The sequence below is a fragment of the Rhincodon typus genome, chromosome 26 (assembly GCF_021869965.1).
Source record: "Rhincodon typus isolate 14 chromosome 26, sRhiTyp1.1, whole genome shotgun sequence".
Taxonomy (NCBI): Eukaryota; Metazoa; Chordata; class Chondrichthyes; order Orectolobiformes; family Rhincodontidae; genus Rhincodon; species Rhincodon typus.
The window spans coordinates 18,240,724-18,264,606 of record NC_063357.1 but is presented as its reverse complement, the minus strand read 5'-3'; the positions used below and the strand labels follow the sequence as shown (position 1 = coordinate 18,264,606).

General features: G+C 39.2%; 1 protein-coding gene across 1 annotated transcript in view; it reads right to left on the bottom strand.

Moving 5' to 3' along the window:
• Positions 1–23,883, bottom strand: part of LOC109930302 (seizure protein 6 homolog) — an 834,907-nt gene that overhangs the window by 134,792 nt on the left and 676,232 nt on the right. The window contains exons 6-8 of the mRNA XM_048612359.1: positions 11,579–11,747; positions 9,447–9,613; positions 7,620–7,629 (exon numbers count right to left, since the gene is read on the bottom strand). Coding sequence (XP_048468316.1) covers positions 7,620–7,629; positions 9,447–9,613; positions 11,579–11,747 — 346 coding nt within the window. The remainder of the gene's footprint in view (positions 1–7,619; positions 7,630–9,446; positions 9,614–11,578; positions 11,748–23,883) is intronic.

Here is a 23,883-nt window from a genome sequence, read left to right as displayed (position 1 = left end):
CCCTTTATGAATCTGCTGTCCCTGCTCTCTTGCCTGCCCTTTATGAAGCTGTTGTCCCTGCTCTCTTGCCTGCCCTTTATGAAGCTGCTGTCCACACTGTCTTGCATGTTCTTTTGAAAATGCTGTCCACATTCTCTCATATGCCCTTTATGCATCTGTTGTCCTCATTCTTATGTGCTTCAGATCTACAGAAGTGCTGCTCCATTTCCTTTTATTTGATTAATTTACATTTCTGTGAATCAATCTTTGTGCATCTCCAAGAAAAGTCTTTGAATGAACTTCTGGAGGTGCTGCCATAGATTTTGAGCTCTTTAATTAAGACTCTTTGGAAGAAGAGATGCTGACAGATAATCCATGCTGCCATCTGTGAATCTATTGTGGAAAAGTGCCTACACTATACATTTTGTACAAATCATTCACATGCCAAAGAGAATGGCATAATAAGATTCCATCAGTATGTCAACTTGCATAAACTTAAAGATAAAACTAGAAGCGATCATCAGTTGGAAAACATCTTCACTAATATTCCTGCTTGAAGCTTAAACTTGAGCAAAGTAATTTAAATTTTGCTATTCAAACCTCATCTAATGGCTCTTTTTCTCTTTGAGATTTCCTGGGAAATAGATGCAACCATGATGATTAATAATACTGACTACAAATGAAGCCTGTTTCCCACTTGGTAAATTCATAGAACATTTGTACCTCATTTGATAACATTTTCCTTGTGCTTTTGCAATGGTTATTTGGTATTATTTTCAGCAACTATTATAACATGAAAAAGATGAATTCAAGAAAAATCTAATTTCAAAGATTTTGTCTTCATCCCTGTAAACTAAACCAATTCAAATATAAGAGTGTCAATTAGTGTTCCAAAATTCCCCATTGTTAGTTTAAGTTACTTTGAGCCTGTTAGATAGGAGCAATATTCCTTCTAAGCTGTGTGGCTTCCAAGGATCCACAGACACTGTTTGGTGAGCTGATACCATGCCAACACGTTCACTTCTGGATTCTCCAGAATTTAAGAGATAAAATAGGTTTAGGGGTAACATGGGGTTAGCATGGTAAAAGATAGGTTAACCAACAGCAAGTAAAGAGTTGAGAAAATTGGATCTTTTTGAGCTTTAACTAATGGAGTATTACATGGATCAGTGCTGGTGTGATTGCAGAACTCTGAGGTGCAGAGAGATCTAGGCATCCCAGTACACGAATCATCAAACAGTTAGTATGCAGTACAGCAAATAATTCGGATGGTAAATGTAATGTTGTCGTTTGTTGCAGGGGAAATAGAATATAAAAGTTCAGAGGTTTTGCTGCATCTTTCGAGCTTTTGAGAGATCGGATCTAAAGTACAGTTCTGGTGTCCTTATTTGAAAAAGATATAATTGCATTCAAAGCAGTTCAGAGAAGGTGCATGATTCATTCATAGGATGAAAGGCTCTCCTTATGAGGAAAAGTTGAACAAGATTTTGCAGGGACTTGATAGGGAGATACCTGGAGGATGTATCCTCTCTCATGGGAGACCAGAACAATGGGATACAGTTTAAGAATATGGACTTTGTCATGAATTTCTCAATGTGCCATTAATTAGCGAGAAAGTTGAAAGAGGAATGTAACAATAAAAGCATTAAGTGGCATGTTTATTCACAAAAGAGAAGGCTGAATCTCCAGTGCAGTACTGACAGAACGATGCATTGACAGAAACTGGTCTTTTGGGTGAGAAAATGGAAAGATTTGCATCAGTCATCTCAAAGTGCTTTACAGCTAATGAGCTACTTTTTGAAGTGTAGCAACAGACGAGAAGTAGGGAATGTTTACGTCTATGTCACAAACCCCTAGGTCTAATTAGTCCCACTCCAGGGTTAGGGAACAATAACAAAATGGAACATGGAAGTGTGGAACTGAGGAAGTGTCATGTTGCGGATGAGACACTAAATCAAGGTCTCACCTGCCTGCTTACGTGCTGGAAAGGATCGCATGGCACTATTTTAAATAAGCACAGGGGGAGTTATTCCTGCTCTCCTGGTCCAATATTCATCTGTCAATCATCACCACACAAACAGATTTTCTGCTTAATATGACCTTGTTTGCAGTGGTTTGCTTGTTCAAAGTTTGCTGCCATGTCGTTTTATTACAACAGCCACAGCATTCCAAAAGATATTCATTGATGGCAGAGTGATTGGAGATGGTTGTAAAAAGCATTGCATGGATGCAAATCTTTCTTCTGTTCATGTAACAACACTACACTTTTTTATACAATAAAAGCTCAGAAATCAGAGAACACAAGCTGCACTAATTAGAAAACGGAGCGCATTCTGTCAGCCTTGATTAGTCATTCATTATCACATGCACGGCTTGTGCACAAACAATTTCTCCTGCAGAAACCTCAGTGGTAGTACTGGTGTGACTCACTGTGGGTTTTTTTGTGGCATGTGTTTTGAATTATGCAGTAACATAGCCACAGTATTAACAACTGAGTTGAAGTGTGCACAAGTTCTCAATGAATGTTACAGTCACTGAATAGGACTGCTAGGACATCAAGATAATTCTCCTGGCTATCAGGGTATGAATTTATGAGGAACCTTGAGATTCACCAATTGCAACTCTCAAGATTATGAAAAGAATGAACAAAAGCTGATCCATACTAGAGACAAGAGCTAAAGGTAAGGAGGCAAGTTCAAAAAGGAGCATCAGCTTGAATTTTTTCATCCAAAATGATTATAGCCATTGGATAAATGAGGCAAAGTCAATGAAGCAGCATGTATTAACAGGAGCAAGAGAGGATTTAATGTATTTTTGGAAATAGGAACTATTGAGGTAAATGGTAAGGAAGGTTGGATTGATCGATGAAAAATTGACAAATTTGCAGCCCTACTGGGTTCCTAAAACTGATGGCCCTCAGAAAAATGATGCATCGCTTTGGGGCAGACCAAACTAGAGGACATAAACATTAGATAATCATACCAGGAAATTCAGGATTCACACCTTTCCCTAGAAGAGTGGTTAGAACATGGAACTCTGCCATATGGGGCACTTGAGACAAGAAACAGAAGCATATTTATGAGGATGCTGGATAAATGGTGAGATAGAAAATAGCAGAAGGGCATTTTGATAGGATCTGAAGGAGGGAAGGAGGCTTGTGTGAAGCATAAACAGCAGCATGGAGAATTTTGTGGAACAGACTGGTACAGCCGTTAGGCTGGCCAGACATCCAGTTTTGCACAGGCCAGACCAGTTTTAACTGTCAGGTACAGGGTTTTCATAACTGACATTTTAACTACAGCTCAGAGAAGGAGAGTGCTTGTTTCTTCATTTGTCTGGCAGAAGCCTTGATGTGACAGGCAAGAAGGAAACAGGACTTTTTCATGTCTTTCTCTTAGGTCTTGCTGTCTTCCTTACAGCACTGAATCTCTGCATTTACAATGACATTACCTCTTGTGCATTGGTACAGGGTCCAGCATCAGTAGCCTCCAGCAGTGACCACCTTTATACTGTGCTATGCAATTCTGTGATAAATTCATATATCAAGGGCTAAGGGACATTCTGTAAGAGCCTGATTCTACATAGATACAGTGCTTGATTTCATTATCCTTGATTTCACAGCCAACACTTTTTGTGCTGGTCTGACTCTACTTGACTTCTACTCCGGGGCCTGAGGTCCATAGATACCTGATCCATGCCCTCCCTAACACTCCTGTCATATTTAAGAGTTGAGAATGGGATTGAAGTCAAGGTGGAAAAACCACAAAGTCCCTTTTAGTAATAGCAAGAACAGATGTAGAAAAGGCAGTTAGTATAGTGGAAAAACAGATTACAGTAGCTGGCTTAATGACACTAGATTCAATTGGCGCACAATGCATTTGAACTCAGATGAGAAAAAGTTAATCAAGTGTGAGAATAAAAAGGGATCAATGAAAGAGGTAATACTGAAGAGAAGGAAGAACAAAAGTCACACTCTGTTCAGCTGCTGGTCTGAAATTTGAATTTTCAACATGAATTCAGTAATAGGTTGCAGGCATTTAAAAAGTTCCTGTTTCCATTCCTGAACCTACAATTTAAAGTGTAATAGAATGACAGCGTTGGCACTTTAAGTCTAGAGAAACCTGCGATGGGTTCCCCTTGGGGAAGTCAGTAGAAACTTTTTAATGGATTATTTTGTTACTGACACAAAGTTCAAGATCTGAACTTTAAGCCAGCAGCTGGAAATCATTTTAAAACATTCCAATTTCTTCAGTGCAGTGAGTGATTAAATGCATTTCTGCTGAAGTGACCCAAATCAAATTGAGCCGTCAAAAGCTTGGAAGCCTCTGTTGAATGAAACCCCTGGAAGCTGAGTGGGTTTGGAGTTCAGTTCAGCGCTTATTTTTAGCATTTCATGCACCATCCACTACTAATACCTGGTGTTGCACTAAACAGATTGTGATAAGGAAATAATAAGTTTGAAGAACATCCACGTTAGGTCAACACCCCAGGACAAAACACAGTTTGTAAAATACTTATGAGTGATGTTGATAATTGGAGATGTTGTCATTGAGGACGTTGCATAAGAGGAACGGTTCTAAAAGATGTAATGTCGAAACTGCATTAGCTGAAAACAATCTGACCACAAGACACAGTCATGGACGGAAAAACAGTTAGTCTTGCACAGGGCTGCAGTGGAAATTTCTGAGATATGACCAGTTCATGAGAGCAGTAATCATGCCTAACTGGTTAATATTGATATTATGTCAGAAAATTGTCTCTTCTTGTTAAGACCCTCTTGATTCCTCTATCTTCCACCACTGATAATTAGATAGGATCTTAGAGTGAGCATAGAAAGGAGGACTGGTGGCAGTGGACATTCCCAGCTACAAGCCACCAATGATTGGGGCGCAGAACACAGTACAATGTTAGAGGGGGGAGAGTGGGGAAAACTTGGAAGCTTTAATGGTGGCAAGAGTCATGGAGTTATACAGACCCTTTGGTCTAACTTGTCCAAGCCATATCATACTCCCAAACTAAGCCACTCTGACTTGCCTGCGTTCGGCCCATATTCCTCCAAACCTTTCCTATTCATGTACTTGTCCAAATGTCTTTTAAACTGTACCTGCATCCACCATTTCCTCTGGCAGTTCATTCCATATATATGAGCCACTCTCTGTGTAAAAATATTGCCCCCATGTCCTTTTTAAAACTTTCCCCTTAAAAATAACCCCTTATATTTGAACTCCCCTACCCTAAGGAAAGGACCCTTGCCATTAACCTTATCTATGCGCCTCATGATTTTATAAACCTCAATAACGTCATCACTCAAACTCCTGCACTCCAGTTAAAAAAGTCTGAGCTTATCCAATCTATTTTTATAACTCAAACGCTCCATTCCTAGCAACATCCTGGTAAATCTTTTCTGAAATCTCTCCACTCTACTAATATCCTTCCTATACCAGGGAAACCAGAACTGGGCACAGTACTCCAGAAGAGGCCTCATCAATATCCTGTATAACTTCAACATAATGTCCCAACTCCTATACTCAATGGTCTGAGCAATGAAGGCAAGCATGCTAAACACCTTCTTAACTACCCTGTTTACCTGTGATGCAAATTTCAAAGAATTATGTACCTGAGCCCCTGGGTCTCTCTGTTCAACAACACAACCCAGGGCCCTACCATTAAGTGTCCAAGTCCCACCCTTGTTTGTTTTACCAAAATGCAATACCTCGCATTTCTCCAAATTACATTTCATCTGCCACTCCTAAGCCCATTGACCCAACTGATCAAGATCCCTTTGTAATCTTAGATAATCTTCTTTAATGTCCACTATACCACTAATTTTGGGTCATCTGCAAATTTACTAATCATGCCTCCTATATTCTCATCCAAATTGTTTATATAAAAGACAAACTAGGGAAAAATACCGATCCTTGCGGAACACAGCTGGTCAATGGCCTCCAGTTCGATAAACAAGCCTTCTCCACCATTCTCTGTCTCCAAACATCAAGCCAATTTTCAAGATCACCCTGAATCCCATGAGATCTAACTTTGCTAGTTATTCTATCATGTGGAACCTTGTCAAAGGCTTTACTGAAGTACATGCAAACAACATCTACCACTCTGCCCTCATCAATCTTTTCGGTTACTTCCACAAAAAACTCAATTGAGTCTGTGAGACCCAATTTCCCTTGCAAAAAAAACCATGCTGACTATCCCTAATCATTCCTTGCCTCTCCAAATGTATGTAAATCAGAATCACCTCCAACTTATCTATCACTGCTGTCAGGCCAACATGTCTATAGTTATCAGGCTTTTCCTTACAGCCTTTCTTAAACAAAGGTACAACATTAACCACCCTCCAGTCCTCTGGTACATCACCCATGTTTATAAATAATGCAAATATTTCTGTAAGGCCTCTGCAAATTTTTCCCTAACTTCCCCCAGCATCCTGGGACAAACTTGATTGTGTCCTGTTTTCAAAACATCAATATATATATCCCTGAGTTCTGTAGCCTCCATTTCTTTCTCCACAGTGAAATCTGATGCAAGATATTCATTCGGTATCTCTCCCATCTCCTGAGGTACAACACATTGATGACCTTGTTGATCTTTAATGGACCCTATTCTCTTTTAAGTTGTTCTTTTGCTCTTAATGTACTTGCGGAATCTCTTTGGATTATTCTTAACTTTATCTGCCAAGGCTAACTCATATCCCCGCTTTGCCCTCTTGATTTTCCTCTTAAGAATGCCCCTACTATCCGGATAGTCTTCAAGAGATTTATTTGATCCCAGTTTTCTTTATCTAATGTATGATTCTTTCTTATTTTTGACTAGACTCTCAATATCTTTATTCATCCATCATTCTCTAATCCTACTAGCCTCACCTTTCACTCTAACAGGAACACAATGGCCCTGAATTCTTATTATCACACTTTTGAAAGCCTCCCACTTATCAGTTGTCCCTTTAACTGCAAACGGTCTATACCAATCAATTTGTGATAGTTCTTGCCTCATACCATTAAAATTTGCCATGCTCCAATTAAGAACTTTAACATTTTTGGAAGGTCTATCCTTTTCCCTAACTATTTTAAAAATAATAGAATTATGATCACTAGTCCCAAAGTATTCCCTTATTAACATTTCAGTCACTTGCCTTTCCCTTTTTCCAAGAGAATGTCAAGTTTTGTTCCTTCTCTAGCAGGTACATTTACATATTGATAAAGAAAATTTTCTTGAACATGTTTAACAAGTTCCTCACAATCTAAGCCTTTAACACTACAGCAATCCCAGTCAATGTTTAGAAATCCTATTATTCTTAGATATATCTGAGATCTCTCTACATATTTGTCCCTCAATTTCTCTCTATTGGGGGCCCACCAAGGTGATCATCCCTTTCTTATTTCTAATTTCTACCCAGATAATTTCACTGGATGATCCCTCAGACATATCTTCTCGAATTACTGTTGTGATATTTTTCCTTAATGAAAACACTACACTCCCTCCTCTCTTGCCTCCCTTTTCATCTTTCCTATAGCTTCCAAAGGCTGGAACACTGAGTTGCCAGTAGTGTTATTTCCTCAGCCAAGTTTCTGTAATAGCTATGACATCCCAGTTCTATGTTGCCATGCATGCCCTGAGTTCATCAGCCTTACCTGTAAGACCCTGTGCATTCAAAGGAGTTAAAGGTCTGGGTGCAATCAGAATTCTTGTGGAGAAGCTTGCTGTGGTGGTACAACTGGTAATACCATATTGTGGAGGCTCCTCAGAAAGGCATCTAGATCCCAGAAGTAAGTGTAAAGACACTTAGACTTCTGAAACCACATAAATGCTCGCTATGATGAAACTGTGGAGCTTCATGACACTTGGCAATACTGGCTGACAGTTAAAGTCATTAACAGGGTTTGTAGTCTTATTATCATACCTAAAGTAACAATCTGGATTTTTGAGCAAATCTCCCTCCAATGGGTTGGATTTTATCATCTACAGAAAGTTGAGCCTGCTTCTTACTGCCCACACAAGTGCATCAGACATTTGGGCTAATTATTCACAATTCTCATTCTATAAATGGCTAATAACGACCCTGCAGGCCAAGGAGAGGGTGGATCCTGGTCGTTCCTTAAGCAGACTGTCAATGTCATTTAGCAGGATGCCTCATCACCAGCACTTTAAAAGAAGCACCAAGGCATTGCTTGGTTGGTGGTGAGAAGGGCACTACCTGTGAGATTCTTCATTTATGCCTGGATGCTCTGCACCACTGCACACTCCCCTTGAAGCAGCTATTGGGGTGGGGTTGAGACTGACACACATCGCATGCTGGAACGTGCCCTTGCAAAGGAAGTATGGTGACGGATGCAGTCATTTTTGTCGAGGTTAATCCCAAGCAGCTCTGTGATGCAGGGCTCTGTGCTCTCTGGTCTGCTCCCCAGCACGCACACTGAAACAAACATTGGCTTTGTCTGGAGGACCATTATCTTGGTGAGAGACACTCTTTGTTCTGCCCGAACCTTGTTGGCTTTCCAGAGCAAGGAGTTGACCTTGACTGAGTGTTGCAGACTGGCATATTCCAAGGTCCAGGACTACATGCTGAGGGACGCACTAAAGCTTGGGGCAGCTGCTGCCAATGAGCAGTGGGGAAAGAAGACCATCTAAAGTCTTTCTGTCGAAGTTAAATTGGGGTCTGTTCAGTTATCGGACCCTCCCAGTGCCTCAAATATATGTAAATATAGTCTTGTACAAGTAAAAAATGCCTTTGGTTTGTTTTTTGGATAGAGTCAAACTCCAACATTGTTTATTTCTTCATATGCTACTCTACAGAACTGAACTGCTTTAGTGACTATGTATGCATATAAAGATTTGTTATGAATAAACTATATTTTGAAAATAAAAAAAATCATGTAGAAATGACTGAGTTGATTTTACTGAAAAGTAATTCATTGCTGAACAACCTCTCTGGCCCTGAAAGACTAACTTAACAATTGTGGAGTTTTGTGGATTCAGAAAAAATAATGTCACAGTGTTTTACATTTAGACTTCATTGTCTTAATTTGCTCCTTTATGTCTCTCAATTACTCCCATGTGCATGTCCAAACAATTATTTTGCCTTCTGTACAATAATTTAAATATGCCATCTATTCCCTGTTTTGCTGTCTGCATGAGGATTCCCCATGAGGATTCTGCAATTTGAGCTGCGGACAACTTCCTTCTCCCTTGTCCTGCTCATAGATGCCACAGTTTCACCTGTAGAGGGAGCTAACTTCAAATAGATGCCAGGAGAGTGGAAGCCTCCATTGATACACCATTCATACATTAAATGTCTGTGGACAACTGCATTGAGAAATGAACAATACTTTGTCACTTACAGCAAACTCTGGGCCCTGAGCTTGCTCCAAAAGAAAAAAAAATCACAACTTTTCTTTCCCTTTGTTACATTTTGCGAATAAAACTAAAACCAACTTATCGTTCGTGCGTTGAATAGTTACCTTCGTATCTTAAAGCTAATCCAGTAGATGTACCAGAGCTGTCAGTAGTCAATTCAATGAAGAAATGTTGTGAATCACTGACGATGCCTTCGATGGGCAGGTATTCCACTTCATAGGAGTCATAAACTGAAGGAGCGTCAATGCTGTCCCCATTCCGAATTATGACCCTGGCAAAGAAGAGAAACTCTGGTGCTTATTTGAAAAGTCATGTCAAGTTACGGTTGACAGAGTTGACCAAGAAGCAGGGGAAAGAGAAAAAGTAGGCATATATGCCCTCAAATCTGTTCTGCCATTGAATCCAATCATGGCTGACCTTATATCACAATTCCACTTTCCCACTTGCTCGTTATGTACCTCAGTTCCATGACAGATCAAAAATCTGTCCCTCCCAGACCTAGATAGATTCAACAATGGAGAATGTACCACCTTCTAGATCGAGAATTCTAAAGTGCTGAACGCAGAAATATTTCCTTATCTCTGTCATAGATACCCTTTATCCTGACCCTATATTCTGGATTCCCCAGTCAGGAAAACAACCTCTCGATATCTACCCTGTCATGTCCTTTAAAAATCTAACATGTTTCAATGGGAACAACTCTCATTATTCTAATATCCAGAGAGTACAGGCCAAATTTATTCAGCTTTTCATTTTTAGAACTTACTGAATGAACCTTTGCTGTATACTTCCAAGGCAAGTAAATCTATTCTTGGAATATGGATATCAGTTCTATGGACATTATTGTAAGCATGGCCTCTTCAAAGCTCTGTCAATTGTAGCAAGGCATTTTTATTCTTGTTCTCCAATCTTTTTGCAATAAACCTCAACATGCCATTTTCCTTCCTAGCTATTTGATCCATCTGAGTGTTAATTCTCTAAGTTCCTTGTATGAGTACATCTAAACATATTCTGAATAGCAAAGCTTACAAGTTTTACATCTTTTAAAAAGATTGGCTTTCCTATTATTACCACCAAAGTGAATAAACTCACACTTCTTCAGATTATTTTCCCTGGTTTCCCACTCACTTAACCTTCTTTGAGTCCTCCTCCTAGCTAACATTCCGAATTAACCTCGAAGCATCACCCTAAGTGCCTTCACCCAATTATAAATAGTGGCGTTCTCAGCACTGATCATTGTGACACTCCATTACTCACAGCCTACCAATTCATAAATGCCACATATATCCCTATTCTTTCCATTCTTGCCATTGACCAATATTTGATCCTTGCTTATATAATCACCTTGAATCTAAAAGCATTTATTTTTGCATATTGGGCTTTTTGAAATATTAAAGATTCTTAGAGCTTGAAAGGGTAGATGCAGAAAGGTTGTTTCCCCTCGTGGAACAGTCTAGGACCAGAGAGTATATTCTCAGAGTAAGGGGTCATCCAGTTAAGACAAAGATGAAGAGGAATTTCTTCTCTCAGTGGGTACTGAAACTGTGGAATGTTTTACTTTGGAAGGTGGTCAAGCCTGAGTTAATGAGTAAATTCAAGGCTGAGATAGGCAGATTTTTAATCAGGAAGGGAAGTGAGAAGTATGGGGAGGCAAAAGAAAGTGAGGTTCAAGATTATCAGATCCACCATGATCTTATGGAATGATGCAGCAGACTTGATAAGCTGTTGCTACATCTTATGTTCTTATTGAAGAGCTGATCTTCATTTTCAAGCAGTGTATCTACTTTCTTCTTGAATGCAAGTAAGGGACAACATAATTTATTTTATACAAACACTTTGATTATGATTTCTTAGAAACTGAACAATTGGAATCATCCTGTTGGTGGCACAGTCTGAAGGTTATGCTTCCCCAAACCTCAAATCATTTCTCCCAGCCACCACATTCAAGGTATAAGTTGTCTTCCATAAGATATTTTGGAAATTCAGACTTCAGAGCCTGGGAACAGATATATTTTGAGATTCTTTAAAATACAGCCTTGTGCACCACTTTTACAAATACTTAACACCTAATTTGCCCATTTACTTTTTGAAAGATGCTGCAGTCAAGAGGATAGATTCCAATTGTGATTAAATTTCAGATCACAGGATAATTCCGAATAGCCAAGTTCATCCAACTGAGGTTATGCTGCTTGCAGGCAAGAATGGAGTAAGGAGTTACATTTACAGCAGACATTACCTGTCATCGTCTTCGGCCAGTGCAACTTTCTCAAAGTGCAAGTGTAACTTCTGTCCTTCTGGAGCTTCAATCAACCAGTAACAGGTCAGGTTGTTGCTATAGTTACCCGGAAAGTTGGGTGATGTGATGCGGCCTACAGTTGCATTTCGAATGAATCCCCCACAGGTAGCTGTAAAAGAAAATTTGCAGTTTATTTAGTGCTCACTCCTTGATTGAAAGAATGCCATTAAGAACTTCTGAAACAATTATTTCTTGTCTCTTTGCTCCATTTGTAATGGAATGTTAACATAGCTTTAGAAAGCTGGTGGTAAGAGAGTGCCGAGTTGCACAAAAACATGCATTGCATCTTTGCAGTTCCTTCTCATACAGTTGTATTGTGTTGTTATGGTTTCAGGATATTCCTCTGGTTACTGCTTATGAAAATTATTGCATAAAGTTAAATTCTGTGACAATGCCAGCATTGTCAAATATATACGCATAGATGTAGATTGGAACACCACTCATGCACACATTTTATATTTATATGTAAATATTTTACAAATATTGGACAATGCCAGTACTGTTGTCATATTTAACAGTTGTCTGCAGAAATGGATGTGTTACTGGAATTCAGGCTTGGTGACATGAGTGCTTGATGATACGTGAAACATTTGTGAGATTGCAAATGCCTGGGTCACATTAACACAATAAACAGTCTTGCTGCAGTCATCTATTTTTTCATCGGAGTGGAAAAGGTATTTCATCACCGAGTTAATTGTCCTGCCTTTCAGTGGCCATAGTACTGCATTGAATTGGATCTCTATTTGTACTGAAATAACGGATGTTTCTTTGCATTCCTTGAAAAGGAATAATTAAGATATGTGCCCAAAATGACGGATTTAAACAAATTTAATCCTTATGTTAGGGAATGAAGAGATAAGGATGGAGAATAAGTTCACATGAAACTTTTGAAAACTTGTTTTTAGCATTCTGTGTGTCATTTGTTCTGAAATTTATGATTCAAATTTGAAACAATGATTAAAATTAAATTCAATGAAGAGAATTACTACAGTAAATGAAAAACCAATCAAGCACAATGGCTACCTTCAGAGCAATAACAAATATAAATATAAATAAAAGAAAACATAGCAGATTGTCCCTCTTATCGAACCCAATTCACATGTCTTACCTAATTTAACCATCATGGAGAGCACACATAAGCTATTTAATCAGGTTACGGAGTTTGGTAACATTTGAGGTAACACATACCTCAACTACTGCCCCAAAAGTAAATTGTAAATAATACCAGATGTGCCTAGCTTTATATCCTCTATCGCATGCTCTTAAACATGATATCCACTTTTTCCAGAATATATTTATGGATTTATTCACTCATAAGTTGAGCTGAGCTTTATCCTTGACACCCATTATTATGACTACTTTCTGCCATCACTGCTGCAGTGCTGTTTTATTCACCACCTTCTAAATATTGTAAAGAGCCTCATCCGTCGCCTTTATCACCTTGGGACTAGACAACCGCAATAATCTCTGGACAGGCTGCTTGCCTCAACGCTCCCTAAATCATAATTTGTACAGATTGCTCTTCCTTGTAGAACATTTTGATATGGTTTCCTGCAAAGTTGTTATTTAAATGTAATTTGTTGGTGATCTATTATATATAACAACAGAGAAAATAAATCATGTTAATGCATTACACATTATCTAATATGACACAGCATGGTTTCTGGGCTTCAATTAATGGAATTTGTTTCCTAATAAAATCAACCACTGATTATTATGCGACAATAATTATCCATTAGTTGTTTAACCTTTCATTTGAAACACCAAGCTTGATGGGCTTGATTGGTCATCCCTATTCCATATTTCTGACACTCTTTTGCAAGATAAATTTGAATTTATTTCATTCCCAGTGAGTGTGGGCCCACAAGTCCAAAATGTGGTTCTAACTTCAGCAATCTGTACTCTTGCTTCTGGTTTTTCATTAAATTTGTTACCCTCCCATTGATTCTATCCCTTTCAGTCCCTGACTGGTACATTGAAAAAGGCTTTCTGAAAGTCTATACTGTATACATTCCTTCCATTGCATTTTCTATATCCAAGATATCTGCCACCTTCTCAAAGATCTTATGTCAAAATATGTCTCTTTTTCTGCAATCCATGCCTGAACTGACACTTGAGCGATACGAACAGAGCTGTAAGGGGGAATGAATATTGCTGACTACTCCAGGACATTCATTTAGGCAATATCCTTCGCTGAAAAGAAATATTTGCCAAAATACTCACATTAGGAAAGAGTAACAGAGACTTGAAAGATGCAGAAGTTAAAACATTTGTAGATATTATTGTGGAATGAAGAAGTATTAAAAGCTTAAGATTTCCAGAACCCATCAGCTGTCCTGTCAGGGAACTGTTTTAGGATCGAGTTTCTGTTCATTAATATTAGTCAAGCCATGGCAATCTGGGCAGAATTGGCTGAACTGGTGTTGAAGTTTGGGGAACTTTAAAACGTTAGTCAGTTATGCCTGAGATCAGTTCAGGAGTCAATTTGCCTGAGTGAGGCCTCACCTATAAATTGCATGATCTGCCCCTACCTGCTTCCAACTCTTGGGTAAGATTATAAAAATCTGTTGCTTCAGGAAGGTTCTTCAAACTGTATCCAATTTCTTTGCTGAGAGGGCACTAGCTGGCTGTTTGTAAGTTTTTGACATCAAAAAGTATGTAATACACCATGAAGTTGATCAATATGCACCAACAAAACCATTTGAAGGCTGAGTCTCTTATTTTTAAAAATTATTTTCACTGATTTTTTAAGTCATATTACACTCAGATGAAAGTCTGAATGTCCTAACTGAAGTTCTTATTTTTGGTTCCATTTTCAGCTGTATTAATAAAACTACACTTAAGTACATCAAACAAATACATTGTAATGCAGACATAAATAATTAAATTTGATCATACTGCCTGGTTGTATTGGCTTACAGCAGGTTTTAAACTTGTGATTGTGCAAGTAAATTTTAATGAAAATTTGAAGCCTAACTTAGCCAGTGTAGGATCAAGAAAATTGTGTATGACTCTACCAAAGTTGAAACTCTAACTGAGGTCTGAACATACAAAAAGAAGCATGAGCTTTTTTGAACAGTCAGTTTGGGGTGTTGAACTTTTTGACGTCTTGGGTTGTAACTGAACTGAAACCAGAGCTGCTCAACATGACATTCGTTGCTTTGAATTTAGTTGATGAGAACAAGTGAGCCAGAGACCTCATCTGGAGGTTCATTAAACATGTGACAACTGCAGAAGGAACAAGCCAGCAACACATATGTGCCTTGGCACTAAGTGATAGTTAATAGAGGTCCCTGAGGTAAGGTATCGAGAGAAAAGAAAATATTTAAAATGACAAAAGAAAATTTCATTGAAGAGAAAATCCCTTAATTGTAAACACAACCAAACAATATTTTTAAAAATATGTATTGTAGAGAGACTTAAAGCATGATCAGTGAATTGCTGCTGGGAGAATGTCCAGGATCTGCTGTCTTCCCATGGAGACTGCTTCATATTACAATTTGGCGTGGCATTGAGTGAAAGCCACGCAATTCTTCGAGGGGCAATGTCAGGACAGACTCTTCTGCTGAGCAGTGTCCACCTACAAACCACACCAACTGGGCAGCAAGTTGGCTAAGAATCCTTGACATATTCAAGAACATAAGGGAAAGGAGAAAAGGTCGGCCATTTTGCCCATCAAGCCTGCTCTGCTTCAGTTTTCAATATAATCATGGGTGATCTTTGGCTGTAACTCACTTTCCCACCTGAACCCCCTCTCCCCCCACCCCAGCCATACCTTTGATTCCAAAAAGACTCCAGAAATCTATATCTCTTAGCCTGTGATGACCCAGTGGAGGCAATGGGCCAAAAATCAAGCTCTGTTATTCCTGACGTCATATCAAATGTTAAAGTTTTGATTAAGGTATTCTCTGTACCTCAATTTACCAGACTTTCAGACTAAGGTTGGTAGAAAGCATGGGCCAGTCTCTGCATTAACCAAGAATTTATTATTTATTACATGGAATTAGACTTTAGTCACAGGTAAACAGATATAAACCATTAGCATTTAACACTACTAACTAAAACTCTAATCCCCTTGTAAACTCTCCCTTACACTTACACAAAGATAAACAGGTTGGAAAATAGATAATTGCCAGAGGTAGATCATAGATCATAGAATTCCTAAAGTGTGGAAACAGGCCATTCAGCCCAACAAGTCCACACCGACCCTCTGAAGAGCATCCCACCCAGACCCATCCCTCTACCCTTTCCCTGACATCCTGCATTTCAGGTAGGGAAACTGGAAAGTCAGCTCTGTGGTCTTTGCTTCCTTTTTATGATGTTGAAATAATCCTTCTTCAGCGACCAGACACCTAGCATTTCCAATGTCTTTCTTTGGATGCTTTGACTGGCTTATAAGAAGTAGAAAGTAACTGATTCACTTAGAAACGGTCTTTGATTTATCAATTTTACTCTAGGGTCACTGGAAGCAAAACACAGACTCTGCTTTCTCTTCAGATGCTGCCAGACTTGCTGAGTTTCTCCAGCAATTTCTGTTTTTTGTGCATTTCAGAAGAATTCAATTCCAGGTGGTGTCCCATGAGTAGAATGGACAGAATTTGTGAGAGACTTTGGTTGATTATTAATCTGCAATTCCTTCCAAAATACCTATGGCAGGAGAGTTTCCTGATTGGCCAGAGCCATGAACATAGAACATAGAACATAGAACATAGAACATTACAGCGCAGTACAGGCCCTTCGGCCCTCGATGTTGCGCCGACCTGTGAAACCAATCTGAAGCCCATCTAACCTAAACTATTCCATTATCATCCATATGTTTATCCAATGAATCCATGTTATAGTTGCAGTGCAACAGTACCCCATTCTCATGTTAAAGACACCATACAGAAGTTTGTTCATCCAGCTCTACACCTTGTTATCCCAGACTCCATCCTCGGCAGTTCCTACTATCTCATACAGAAGTTCTTGTTATGTATAGGCGATATCCTTGTTTCAAAGGACAACTACACATATACTAACAACCAATTTAAGATGACAATGGGAAATAAAGCAAGGCTTAATTATGTTTGCTGAAAGCTACCTTTATTAAAATGCTGAGTCTTGCTTTCTGCAAACAGAAAGAATATATCCAATCGTTGCAATTTTTCCAATGAAACAACAGCCTTGGAGATAACTGCTCATTGATTCATTCTCAACACCTCAACCAGTCAAGTCAGAAATCTTTCTCTCATGCAGTATAAGTTGTCGCTTATTCTGAGATTTGGTATTCTTGTCGTATCCATTATATTATAAGCCAATAAGAAATAGGAACAGAAGTAAGCCATTTGGCCCCTCAAACCTGTTCTACCATTCAAAAGGATTATGGCTGACCCCAATGATAGTAAGACGGAAAGCTTCAACAACAGCATGTCTCTTTTTTCTCAGCAACGGGTAAAACTGTCATACTTGGGGCTGCTTGCTTTTTCATTCAACATTCATACACATTGAAAGGGATGCTATTCTCCAATGAATACACTGACAGCAATAAATGTATCTTTCAATTGAAACATGGTGCTCTATTACCATTTGCTAAAGGTCAGTGTTCATGCCCCTGGCAAGTATTGATCTTGGATCTCTAAAACAACAAAGAAATTGTAACCCTATAGACATGTACAAATATTGAAAATATTTAAGTGCTGTACTTTCAATGCATCTACTGAAGGAAAGAGGACATCCCTCAAGTTAGAGTCCAACAACTGAATATAAAATGAATGCTACGTTACTATAAAGCTGGTTTTGTGCTGTGTGAGCACCTGTGCAAGGGTCACCAGATGTTGATACTGAGGTGTAACATGATCAACAACAAACCTAAAGTAGAGTTGGCAGGCGTTCTAAAGGCTAGTCCTATTCTCATTTTACTGGGTCTTCTTATTTCAGCTAATACTGTGAGAATCTCATCGAGGGGCTTAATGCGAGTCTTGCACAATATCAAAGCTGTTTACAATTCAAGCTCTCAAAGCAACTTGCTCCAGTGGCAAATCATCTGTCTGATTCCAGCTGCTGCTGCTTAGCAAGAACAGAGGGAGAACATTTAAGACTCATCAATGAAAGCTGACTACATGTGATCATTGACTTAATTGTAGGAATTTGTTACTTGTGCCTAGAAGCAAATTGGCGCATTTTCCAAACCTGAAAAAGCATTTCCCTGTTTTAAAGAGCAAAAAAAGTCTTGTAGAAATGCCTCTAGACAGACAAATACTTTGTACAGGGTGATCAGGCCTCCCTCAGATTGAAATGCCAGCTCTGGTTTTGATGATTTCGATTCACTTTCTGGGTTGGAAACTTAAGGCTTGAAAGGTCACTGCAGGAGGAGTGCAAGAAATCTGTCCAAGTATTAACCTTACATACACATAGACACAAGTAATTCTTTAGAGCCAGAAGATGTTTCTTAAAAATGCAAAGCTATTTATTACGAGAATACTAATTAGATTTAAAAGCTGAAGAAAACCTTTCAGACATGACTGAATCTATAGAGAAAATCTTCAAGTTGATTTTCAGTGTTGCTGAGGTCAGTTTTAGCCGAAAAATATGACATTGATTTTTTTTTTTCTCTTGGAATGAAGCAATGATTCATTAAATTTTAATCTGCATAGCTATTTCATTGATTACGGTGTCACAGTTTGACATAGAGTTACTGACCTGCAGCCTGAGAGTTATGTGGTCTCAGACACAAGAGTCACTGCAGCTCGAGCTGAAGAGGGAAAACTTGGGGCGGAAGCGAAGTCTCCCGATTAGTACAGAATGGACCTATATATGGGTGAGAATATTGGCTCACGTTCCTACCACAGCTATCATTGAGACCAACTCTTTGCACCTTTGTCACATTGCCTAACTTTGACCTTGCCTCTGCTTACCTGCTGCTGAAACCCTCATCTATGCCATTGCTATCTTTAGACTTGATTATTTCAGCACCCTTCTGTCTAGGCCAAACATTCCTCACCCCCACTGAGCTTCAAATCTCTGCTGCCATCTCCTAGCTTTCAATAAGTCCATCTTGCTCATCTTTTCAGTTTTTTATACAATCCATTCATGGGATGTCACTGGCTGTGTCAGCACTTAATTGTCATCCCTGGTTGCCCTTGAGAAAGTAGTGGCGAGCTGCCTTGTTGAACTGCTGCAGTCCACGTGCTGTATGCAGACCCACATTGCCGTTAAGGAGGGAATTCTCTGGTCTACACTGACGCCTGGTCAAATGGAGACTTGATTTCAAAAATTCTCATACTTATTTTCAAAATCTTCAATGACTCCATGGTTGCCTATCTTTGTAATCTCCTGGCCTGCAACATTCCTTCAAATATTGAGCCTTCTTGGCTTTAACCACCAGTGTTTTGTGGCTGCGTCCTCAGTTGCCTGAGTCCTAAGTTATGTAATTCCCTCTGTAGCTCCTTCTGCTTTCCTTCCTTCTGCCTGTTCTTCTTTCAGGCTCACCTTAATTTCAAAGAAACATCACTTTTTATTTTCAGAAGTCAGTTGTGCTCACAAAACGCAAAGAATTGTCAAACTTTAAACTGCTTGGGAAATTCAGTTAAGGGAAATTATACCACAATTGAGCTTCATCTGTGCAATAACAGGAACTTGGCTTAAAGAGGGACAAGTCTAAGCAGCTCAACATCCCTGAATGTAGGTATTTCAGGCTGATAAACAAGGGAATTTAAAAAAGTGGAGGTATCCAATTATTAGCTAAAGAATCAAGTATTGCTGTGAGGAGGCATGATATTCTAAATGAAACATCAAATTACATCATATGGGTTGAGCTCAGAAACACAAAGGAGGGGCAGCCACATTGTTAGGCATGTACTATAGACCCTAAAATAGTGGGAGACTGATAAAGAAACAAGTATGTCGACAAATTTCTGAGTGCAATAACAATAGGGCAATAATAGTTGGGGAACTTCAACCACCCAAATATCAACTGGGATATAAACAGTGAAAGGCAGAGATGACACAAACTTCTTGAACTGCATTCTAAAGAATTTTTTTGTAGACAGCACATAACAAGCCCAATGAGATGGAGTGCAATTTTAGATTTAGCCTTAGGAAATTTAATACTTCAGAAAATGCAGAGGATTGCAAAAGTTACAAGGTGAAGTGAAAATGGAAAGCCAAGAGCAGAAATGAAAAAATATTGGCTGAAAAATCAATGAAAATCCAAAAATATTTTATGAGTACTTTGAGAGCAAGAGGCTGACAAAAAAAAAGGGTAAGGCCTATCGGAGATGTATATGGTAACTTGTGCACAGATACAGGTAATGAGGGCTGGGTTCTTACTGAGAACGTTGTCTCTCTCCACGGAAGAACAGAATGATGTAGTCATTCTAGTTATAGAGGTAGTTATTAGGTAAAATGGGCAGAATCAGAGGGGAAATGCTGGTAGGACTGACTTTCTTGATGGGGACAAATCACTAGGACCAGATGAATTGTAAATCAGGTTGTTAGAGGTTTTCAGCAAGAACTTAAAAGGTGCGTTGAGGATACACGTCCCGGAGGATTGGAGGTCTGTGAATGCTGTACCATTGTTCAAAAAATGCACAAGAGATAGACAAATACTCACAGGACTGATTGTTATGACTTTAAATGACGAGAAATAATACTGAGAGTTAGAATTAAGGGAAGGTTATGTCTTGCTACTTTCTTTGAATTTTTGAAGAACTAATAAGTACTATCTGTTGAGGGTAATGCAATAGATGTTGTCTGCATGGATTTTAATGCAGCATTTCACAAGGTTTACATGGAAGACTGGCCAGAAAAATATAAGCCCACGGGGAATGTGGTGGGTTGGATCCAAATTGGCTCAGACTCGGAAAATAAATAGTAATGGCTAACAGAGATAACAAGGTGCAGAGCTGGATGAACACAGCAGGCCAAGCAGCATCAGAGGAGCAGGAAGGCTAACATGGCTAACAGATGATTTTACAAATGGAAAGTGGTTTCTGATGGTGTTCCACTGGGTTCAGTTTGGATCTCATGCTTTTCTAATACATACCAATGATTTAGAATCAAATGTGGGACACACCACTGGGAAATGAGCAAATGACACAAAAATTGGCCAAGTTAGTTAATAGTGAAGAGAATGGCTGTCAACTGCAGGATGTTAGCAATGATATGTCATCCAAGTTGCAGAGTTTCTTTTTCTGGCTGATACCTGAATTTGTAGTGTCTTGATGGTTACCGTAATGAGCAGCAGGAGGTCCAGGGACTTCTGTGCTCTCTCGTTGCTGTGTTCGTCGTGCACTGCTCTGCATTCTCTTTTATGGAGCCAGTTGTGTGGTACTAGGGTCACTTGAGCTAATAATTCAGAGCACAATGTGGAGAAAATGGGCCGGAATCCCAACAAGACAGATGATCAATTTCATTTCAGAACTGAAATCTCAAATTAAAAACTAGAACAATGTCAACCACGGTGAAATTGTTGATTGTTGCAAAAACCCATCTGGCTCACTAGTGTCCTGTAGAGAAGGAAAACTGTTATCCTCACTTGGTCTGACCTACATACAACCCAGTCAGCATTGTGGTTGACTCTGACGTACCCTTTAAAATGACCTAACAAACTGCCCAGCTGCATCAAAAGCCTAAGAAAGGAACAAAACTGGATGGACAAACCAGCATTGACCTAGGAAATGACAGTGACAGACTCAGCCCTGTCAACCCTTCTATCCAACATCCGGGAGCTTGTGCCAATATTGGGAGAGCTGTGCCACACACTAATCAAGCATCAGCCTGACATAGTCAGACTCACAGAATCATACATTGTTGACAGTGTGCTAGACACTACCATCTCCATCCCTATGTCTTGCCCTACCAGCAGAACACACCCGCAAGAGGAGTCATCAGCTCAGTGATGTACGATCGGGAGAAGAATTGCAGGGAGGAGTCTTCAGCAATAACTTCAGCCCCATGAAATCGCAGGTGAAACAAGGACAAGGAAATATCCTGCTCCCTCAGCTGATGAATCAATACTCCCTCATCTTGAACTGCAATTAGAGGAAGTACTGAAGGCGGTAACATATTCTGGGTGGAAAATTCAATGTCCCTCACCAAGAGTGGCTTGGCAGCACCACTACTGATTGAGCTGGCTGAGTCCTATAGGACATAGCTGCTAGTCCTGTCTGTAGCAAGTGGTGAGGGAACTCATGGGAGGAAAATACTGACTTGACCTCATTCTCACCAACTTGCCTTTCACAAATGCTCCATGACAGCATTATAGGAGAGACCATCACACAGTCATTATGGAGATGAAGTTCCATGGTCACAATATGTTGTATTGTTTTTGCAAATGGAAAGCCTTTCCAGTGGTGCAGTGTAGGGCTCAATTTTGGGTTGCTTGTTGTCTGTGGCACATATTAAGGATTTGAACTTAAATGTGGGAGGCATTATTGGGAAATTTGCAGCTGATACAAAAATTGGCCAGTGAGTAGATAGTGAAGAGGATGGCTGGTGACCTGAGGGAAATATCATTGTTTTTATTTGGAGTGGACAGAGAAGTGGCAAATGGAACTCAAACTAACAAGTGGAGATTATGCATTTAGGGAATGCAAACAAAACAAAGGAAAAGCAATAAACAGGAGGATATTAAGAGAGGTGGAGAAAGTGGGAAACCTTGGAGTATATGTTCACAGGAACCTGAAAGTCACAGGACAGGCAGATAAGGTGGTAAAGAAAGCATATGGGATGTTTTCCCTCTTGGGAAAAGTATTGAACACAAAGGTGAAATGTTGGAACTATATAATACGCTGGTTAGGCCACAGCTGGAGTTTTGTGAACAGTTCTGGTAAGCAAACTACAGGAAGGACATAACCGCTCCTGACAAAGAACAGAGGAGATTTACGAGAATGCTGCAGGACGTGAAAATTACACCTATGAGGAAAGATTGGATGGGTCAGCATTGTTTACCTTTGAACAGAAGAGGCCAAGGGCTGGTTTAACTGAGGTGTAACTAGGGATGAGCAATAAATGTTGGCCAGCCTGAGACACCCATGTCCCTCGAGACAATAAGAAAAAAGAGGGCTTAGATTGAATGGAGATGGGAAATCTGATGCCTCTAGATAAAGGTCAATTACCAGGATAGATGGATTAGAGGGGACATGAGGAAAGTTTTTCTCACTCAGAGGGTGGTGAGTATCTGGAATTTATTGCCCTGTTTGGTGACTGAGGTGAAAACCTTCATCTCATTTAAAAGGAATTTGGATCAGCACCTAAAGCATTGTAACCTACAGGTTTACGGACCAGTTATTGGCATATGGGATTAGAAAGGACAGCAAGTTTGTACAGCCAGTACAGATACAATGGGCTGAATGGACTCTTTCTGAGATATACCTTTCTATGGTTCTATGGTTAAACTAGCTTTATCACTTGTAATCATCTATGAATAGATTTCTCATTGTAACTCCTCTTAGATATCCAGATAAAACACACCCAGAGAAGTGTTATTCTGATAATATTGCTTAGATAAATAATACAGAAGGGATGGGATTAATATTTATTGAGGTGACAGATTATGAAGCTGGGAGTGAATCATTTACCCAAAGCAAAAGCTGAATTTTAATTTTAATTAATCAAACAGTACCCTACCTTACCTCCCAGTGTTCCTGCTCAGATGGGCTAGGTGAAAAGGATTGTACAAGACATAATTAAATGAAGTCAGCAATAATAGGACTTTTCTGTTCCTTGTGGTATAAAACCTGCCAAGAGCAAAGCGCCTATTCACTTTGGCTTTAAGTAAAATAACATATGGAATCCGTTCCTAGACACTGCAGAAAAATCAAACACAGCTTATTCTATTTGATAGAATACTGATGCCATCACATCCAATATTTGAGTACATATATCAATAATATATTGAAATAATCATCAGAAATCTTTACCAGTTAGTCCATTCTATTACTGCTAGTGGTTTTGTCCCAACTGTATCACGTTAGTGTTAGTTTAGAGATCTACATACACATATGCATAAATGTTTTAAAAATGTGTATTATATAAAATTGATTTCTGTTGATGCTAAGTGGATTTTTTCCCATTTTGCCCTCAGAGTAAAAAATTCTCTTAGGTTGGAAACAGCATGGTCTGTGAGACTGTAAAACCCACCATACTCTGCTTAAAAAGTCATTTTAACTTGAACTTCAGAAGAGCACCTTCTGCTGCATCAGTTGTGAATGATTCTACTTTCAAATGTGATTATAGCTGCCTGGGCATATTGCTCATTTATGTCA